This window comes from Hemibagrus wyckioides, linkage group LG19 (genome assembly GCF_019097595.1).
Source record: "Hemibagrus wyckioides isolate EC202008001 linkage group LG19, SWU_Hwy_1.0, whole genome shotgun sequence".
Lineage (NCBI taxonomy): Eukaryota > Metazoa > Chordata > Actinopteri > Siluriformes > Bagridae > Hemibagrus > Hemibagrus wyckioides.
This window is the reverse complement of record NC_080728.1, coordinates 21,125,001-21,132,500: the sequence shown is the minus strand read 5'-3', so window position 1 is coordinate 21,132,500 and position 7,500 is coordinate 21,125,001. Positions and strand designations below refer to the sequence as shown.

At 40.7% G+C, this 7,500-nt stretch overlaps 2 protein-coding genes across 2 annotated transcripts in view; one reads left to right on the top strand and one right to left on the bottom strand.

Annotated features, from left to right (window-relative positions):
- Positions 1 to 1,051: 1,051 nt before the first annotated feature.
- llph (LLP homolog, long-term synaptic facilitation factor) lies at positions 1,052 to 3,588 on the top strand. The gene is made up of 3 exons (XM_058417566.1): positions 1,052 to 1,201; positions 1,688 to 1,951; positions 3,269 to 3,588. Exons 2-3 carry the CDS (start codon positions 1,699 to 1,701, stop codon positions 3,433 to 3,435), a joined length of 420 nt encoding a protein of 139 aa, XP_058273549.1. The 5' UTR covers positions 1,052 to 1,201; positions 1,688 to 1,698; the 3' UTR covers positions 3,436 to 3,588.
- Positions 3,589 to 3,896: 308 nt separating this feature from the next.
- Positions 3,897 to 7,500, bottom strand: part of hcls1 (hematopoietic cell-specific Lyn substrate 1) — a 16,277-nt gene continuing 12,673 nt past the window's right edge. The window contains exons 12-17 of the mRNA XM_058417565.1: positions 6,366 to 6,514; positions 5,731 to 5,868; positions 5,390 to 5,546; positions 4,664 to 4,753; positions 4,369 to 4,440; positions 3,897 to 4,284 (exon numbers count right to left, since the gene is read on the bottom strand). Coding sequence (XP_058273548.1) covers positions 4,151 to 4,284; positions 4,369 to 4,440; positions 4,664 to 4,753; positions 5,390 to 5,546; positions 5,731 to 5,868; positions 6,366 to 6,514 — 740 coding nt within the window. The 3' untranslated portion in view covers positions 3,897 to 4,150. The remainder of the gene's footprint in view (positions 4,285 to 4,368; positions 4,441 to 4,663; positions 4,754 to 5,389; positions 5,547 to 5,730; positions 5,869 to 6,365; positions 6,515 to 7,500) is intronic.

The window sequence follows — 7,500 nt, the reverse complement described above, 5'->3', positions numbered from 1 at the left end:
TCAGGTACTATACAACTTCACCTTTATCTCTCAGGTACTATACAACTTCACCTTTATCTCTCAGGTACTATACAACTTCACCTTTATCTCTCAGGTACTATACAACTTCACCTTTATCACTTGTTAAAATTATCACCAATATACAATCATTGTGTGCAATATTACTACACTATTATTTATACAGTATTTATATTTATTTATTCTATCTTACAGTTTATATAACAGAGTAGATATTTCTTTTTTTTCTCTCTTATATTTTTATTAGAGCAACTGTAACATGGCAAAGGAATTTCCCCCTGGGATTATTAAAGTTCTCTGAATCTTGAAATCGTACCTTCATCTGTGTTTAAATTCATATTATTACCCAGAGTCCACAGGTTTTAACACAAATACACAACATACAACACCCACACACCGCCGCTTAAATTCATTTACTTTCTCATTAATTTTACCAAAAATATTATTACATACAAATATGTAATACACACTACTGTATATTCATTCATTCATTCATTCATTCATTCATTCATTCATTTATTTATTCATTCATTCATTCATTTATTTATGTATCTTTTTTTAACATGAATATATAAACGATTCTATCTATCTATCTATCTATCTATCTATCTATCTATCTATCTATCTATCTATCTATCTATCTATCTATCTATCTATCTATCTATCTATTCATTCGCTGTTTTTGTCAGTGTTCTTTATTTTTTATTTTATTTTTTTCATCTTGTTTTAATCTTCCTGGACATTTGTACTGTTATTGGTCATTGCTGTAAATCACTTACTGCAGCTTTAAATACAGAAAATACCGCCATCAGGGTGTTATATAGAGTTTGTGTACCTAAGACCCGGATGAGACCGCGGGCTCTGATTGGTTCAGAACATCCCCACGTGACTCTCTGGGCTCTGTAGTCCTGAACAGTAGAGTACACAAACAACAGATTTATTATTTTATATTATTGAAATATTTTGTATCTTCTCCCACAAATGTACGAATATTCTCTAACACGTGAAATTCATGAAGTATAAAAATTAAGACAAATTTAAACACGAGTTAATAATATGTATATTTATAACGTTACTCAGCGATGACGTGTTTCAATACGTAGCTGTCGTAAAGTCGTCCGTTCACTTTCCGGCAGCTGTGAGCACGTGTCTACTGTTGAACTCTTCACGCGTCTGAAACACCGTGAGTAAAAATAATAGTAATAATAGATATTATTAGACTTATTAATCTTACACTAATATTTATATCACACGCAACACTAACCCAGTGTTTCAGCGGAATTAAATTAATTGTTAAATATGAGTAAAATAAGTGATAAATATATTTGCATGGCTCTTATTGGTAGTTAGCCAGGTAGCTAAATACTGCTAAAGCTAAGGTTTATTATTAAACTAATCAAATATAATCTCTAGAATACTTTACAGTTATAGATTACAGAAAGAACCAGCTGACTAACTGCATCATTCTGTCTGTCTGTCTATTTCTCTCTGTCTATCTATTTGTAATTTTGTGTTAAAATGAATGACCTCAGTTACATAGTCTTGCAGGGATCTTTGCATAATAAACTAAAAATGAAAATGACTTATTTTGTAAAGGGAAGAATGTGGGTTTGTTTAATTGATTAATAAACCATGGTGTCTCAGTGATCAGTTTTCTCCTCCTCCTCAGACACGGTTGCCATGGCGAAGAGTCTGCGCAGTAAATGGAAGAGGAAGATGAGAGCGGAGAAGAGGAAGAAGAACGCTCCGAAAGAGCTGGCTCGACTGAAAGCGGCTCTGGGTCAGGAGGGGAAAGGGGACATCAGCATGGAGGACGTGTGTGAGACGGCCAGCGTGGTTCCTGCCCACACACTGAAGGCCAGAGCGCGGACTGGACGGCTGCAGGACGTGGAGATGAGCGGAGAGAACAGCGCAGAGAAGACCGGAGAACAGAGTGAGAGATTACACACATCACTCCAGACAGACATCACACACACCATCACTACACACACATACACACCACATCACTACACACACACCATCACTACACACACACCATCACTACACACACACCACACCAACACACCATCACTACACACACACCACACCACCACACCACATCACTACACACACACACACACATACACACCACATCACTACACACACCATCACTACACACACACACACACCACATCACTACACACACACACACCACATCACTACACACACCATCACTACACACACACACACACCACATCACTACACACACCATCACTACACACACACACACCACACACACCCACACAAACACCACACCACATCACTACACACACCATCACTACACACACACACACCACACACACCCACACAAACACCACACCACTACACACACACACACCACACCACATTATTACACACACCATCACTACACACACACCACACCACATTATTACACACACCATCACTACACACACACCACACCACATCACTACACCACATCACTACAAACACACACCACACCACATCATTACACACACCATCACTACACACACACCACACCACATCACTACACCACATCACTACAAACACACACATACACACACCACACCACATCACTACACACACACATACACACCACATCACTACACAAACACCACACCACTACACACACACCTTCAATTCAAATAACTCAGCCTCACTGGGGCAGTTTAATATGTCTATCTGTCTATCTATCTGTCTCTGTCTGTCTGTCTATCCAGTATTATGTGGAATCAGTATTATACAGTAATATAAACATGTGAGATATCCAGACGCTGGGCACAATGAGGAGAACTGTGTTGTGTGTTGTGATATAACTGAAGTCACAAAATCACCACAACATACATGTGACATCAAAACACTGCAGAACTGCGTGATGATTATTCTGATGATGACACGTGATAGCATGTGCATGGCAACCCCAAAATTTAATTAGAATCACAAAATTAACGCAGCGTGGACATGCAACACATCAGAAGAACTGCAGGATGTGATTTCTGGCGAAATAACTTGCATCTATCCACTTAGCTCCAAAAGTATTGGCACCCTGTCTGTCCGCTAGTCGGACGGGTTTTGCCATGACAAGCACCACTCATGTCTAGTTATTAATAATAATAATAATAATGCAGTCTGACTCAAGGCTTCATGAACACGAGCTCCATCTCCACTGAACATCCATGCAGAAGAGTAAACACTTTCCTTCCTTGCTCTCTCTCTCTCCCTCCCTCCCCAGGTGACATGGGGAAGATGGAGATGGACAGTGTGAGGAAGAAGGGAACCCTGCTGAATGAACATGGACAGTATCCCGTGTGGATGAGTCAGAGAAAGGCCAAGAAACTCAAACACCAGCGACTGGCCAAGAAAACGGGTCAGAAGAAGAAGAAGGGTGTGGCCTGGTAGATACACACCGCTGTGTGTGTGTTATGTACAGTTTATGGACTGATTAGAGTGTGTATGATGTGCTGATGCTGAACTGAGTGCTGCAGGGTGTGTGTGTGTGTTTTCTTTTTCTCTGTAAATCAGTTTTCATTGATTAAATCCCAATATTCTCCACCTCAGCTGTTTGAGTTTATTCTATAATATCAAAACATCACAAAAGATCTACACTTTATTCTGATGTCACATCATTGGGTTTGTGATTGGCTGATTGAATTCCCCTTAAGCTCCGCCCCTTTTTAAAGTCGGAGTTATCCTTCACTCGGCGACATGGGAAACTGAGATAAAAGATATAGTTCTAGTATATATATATATATATATATATATATATATATATATATATATATATATATATATATATATATATATATATATATATATATATATAGTTCTCAGGGTTTGAAAATAGAACATGGACACACACCTTGTTCATAGAACGGACTTTATCACACCTCTGGGAAGCAATAATAATAATTAATAATAATAATAAAAAACCCAATCTCCAGACCACACCCAGCACATCACCTTAACTGACTGTATGAGATCAGACACACACACACTAAACCCAGCAGGTGCACATTTTAAGGGTTTTCTAGCAGATCTGGCAACCAAATCAAGCAAATCAAAAGCGTAAGCTGTCATTCACAGAGAAATACTGGGCGCTGTTTGGGGATTTTGTTTAGAGGAGCTCCACGAAGGATGCTGGGAAAAGGCCGGTGCGGCCCTGACAGCTTCCCTTCCACCAGCCCTCGTCCACCATCTCGATGTTCGTGATGATGTCATCAGGCACGAAGGAGATCTCGTCATCAGCCTCTGAAATCAGAGCAGCAGAGAGTTCATACACGCTGTCCTGTGTGTGTGTGTGTGTGTGTGTGTGTGTGTGAGTGAGATACTTACCGCCCTGATAGTCGTACAGAGCCCTGGCTGACTTCCTGCCGGTGTTTATATCTTCATAATCGTTCTCAACAACTGAGAGAGAGAAAACACACACACACACAAACAATTATATACAAGCCATGGCTGTGTCGCAAACACTGTCTTATAGTGAATAGGGTGTGTGGTTTAGGACACACCCACAGTGTACTGATGTTGGTGTGTATGTGCACTATATAGTGAATAGGGTGTATAGTTTGGGACACGCCCACAGTGGACTGAAGATGATGGTGTTTATGTGCACTACGTAGTGTCTAACCGGTGTATTGAGCTGATCCAAGTTCCTCGTATTCTCCTTCATTGATGTCTCTGTGAGGAAGAGGAGGAGGAGGAGCAGGGTCGTCTTCCTCTGACAGGTCATCAGATTGAAGTGGATGAGGGGGTAGGGGGCAGGGGGTAGAGATGAAAAAAAAAACAGATCATGTGATAATTAATCCTGTAGATAATAATATTCCTATGTCTGATCAGAGCTTTGATCAGAATATTTTACTCCTCTTCAAGAGTGTGATATAAACACATCATACCAGTACTAACCAAACCCCTTCTAAATATAATCTATTCCTCCCTTAGCACTGGCTACATGCCTAACTCTTTATAAACTAGCGGTTAGCACCTGATCACAAACCCGACCTCCACCCCTATCAGTTGTCCAGCTATAGACCATTATCAAACCTGGAGGTTGTAGCACAGCAGCTAGGCTCATGTACCTACACAGGAACAACATTTCTGAAATGCACCAGAGACAGCGCTGGTTAAAGTGGTAAATGACCTGTCACTGGCCTCTGAGAGGGAGGGGTCTCATTGCTTGATCTTAGCGCAGGTTTTGGATCGTCCAATTTTTATTTTCAGTCATTCAATCTGACTGTCCACAGTGTACTGATGATGGTGTTTATGTGCACTATATAGTGAATAGGGTGTGTGGTTTGGGACACGCCCACAGTGGACTGAAGATGATGGTGTTTATGTGCACTATGTAGTGTCTAACCGGTGTATTGAGCTGATCCAAGTTCCTCGTATTCTACTTCATCAATGTCTCTGTGAGGAAGAGGAGGAGGAGCAGAGTCGTCTTCCTCTAACAATTCATCAGATCGAGGTGGAAGTGACGGGGGCTCATCATACTCAGGCTCATCATCATCATCCACCTGGGAACACACACACACACTTCCTTTAAAGGAGCATCACATATACAGTTTATGAGCCTCAGCTAAGGGAAAGTGGACGAGGAAAAGTGAACGAGGGGAAGTAAACAGGGGGGAGTGAATGAGGGGAAGTAATCAAGGGAAGTGGATGAACGTGTTATAAGCAGCAGCAGTGTTAAAATTTTACCTGAGGTACAGGTTCTGGTTCTGGTTCTGGAGAGTCTCTGGGAATTTCAGGAAGTGGTCTGAAGTCCTGTGATGATTTCACAGGTTCAGGGATGACAGTAGGCCTCTGTTCCTCTTCCTCATACTCACGGCTGGTCACCTACACACACACACACACACACACACACACACACAACTGAATCACACATAAGAAGACTGAATCATTTTTGCTTTAAAGAAACTGCTTTTGAATCAAAAAAGAACTGATTCACAAGATTAGCTTTTAGCTAATTAGATGGTTCTTTATGTACAAATATTGTCTTTGAATCAAATTGAAACACAATGAATCACTGAATCCAATTTCACTTCAATCTTTAGCCACTTTAGAGTTTCCAATCTATGTTCCGAATGCTGTGGAGGCTTCATGTGTGCTGGAGGATGTGTGTGAGTCTCCATTCTCCTCGGTCAATTTGACAAATGACTCTAGAATCGAATCACTTGTTGGAGAAAATGATTTGGATTGTTGTTAATTGATAAACAAAAAAATATAATTGAATCAAATTGATTTATCAAAGTTAGGCACACACTTGGAAAAGATCATCATGTGGTGGGCGGGGCTATGACTGAAATGGAAAAAAGTGTGTGTGTGTTTGAGACCTTTTCTCTTTTCTGTGCCTCTTCTTTTTCTCTCTTTTCTCGAGCCTGTCTCCTCACCCGCTCTTCCTCCGCACGCTTCCTGTTCTCCTCCTCTGCCGTCTTTGCCATGTTCTCAAAGCGGGACTTCAGGCTTCCAGCTCCTGAGCTTGCTACACACACACACACACAATATTTCTAAAGTGAAATGACACATTTGAGTTCACTAACAGATCACATATAGCTTCTTTAATATTTCTTGTGCACTAAATTTGACATTTAAAGCTGCAGTATGTAAATATTTAAGTGTTTCTAAATCTATTACAAATCTTAAATCATGTCATTTCATGTAAACATTAGAAAAACAATCATTCACAGTATATATACAGTGAGGGAAAAAATGATTTGATCCCCTGCTGATTTTGTACGTTTGCCCACTGACTAAGAAATGATCAGTCTGTAATTTTAATGGTAGGTTTATCTGAACAGTGAGACAGAATAACAACAAAAAAATCCAGAAAAACACATTTCAGGAAAGTTCTACATTGATCTGCATTTTAATGAGTGACATAAGTATTTGATCCCCTATCAATCAGAAAGATTTCTGGCTCCCAGGTGTCTTTTATACAGGTAAGGAGCTGAGATTACAGTAGGAGCACTCTCGGGGAGTGCTCTTAATCTCAGCTCGTTACCTGTATGAAAGACACCTGTCCACAGAAGGAAGCAATCAATCAGATTCCAAACTCTCCATCATGGCCAAGACCAAAGAGCTGTCCATGGACGTCAGGGACAAGATTGTAGACCTACACAAGGCTGGAATGAGCTACAAGACCATCTCCAAGCAGATTGGTGAGAAGGTGACAACAGTTGGTGCGATTATTCCCAAATGGAAGAAACACAAAAGGACTGTCAGTCTTCCTCGGTCTGGGGCTCCATGCAAGATCTCACCTCATGGAGTTTCAATGATCATGAGAACGGCAGAGAATCTGCCCAGAATTACACTGGAGGATTTTGTCAATGATCTCAAGGCAGCTGGGACCACAGTCACCAAGAAAACAATTGGAAACACACTACGCCGTGAAAGACTGAAATCCAGTAGCACCCACAAGGTCCCCCTGCTAAAGAAAGCACATGTACAGGACCATCTGAAGTTTGCCAG

What these genes read in the sequence shown, in the direction of transcription:
- llph (XM_058417566.1), top strand. Translation starts at nt 1,699, where the DNA reads ATGGCGAAGAGTCTGCGCAGTAAATGGAAGAGGAAGATGAGAGCGGAG. An exon ending in AGAGAAGACCGGAGAACAGA is followed by an intron (nt 1,952 to 3,268) that starts GTGAGAGATTAC and finishes CTCCCTCCCCAG; the next exon opens with GTGACATGGGGAAGATGGAG.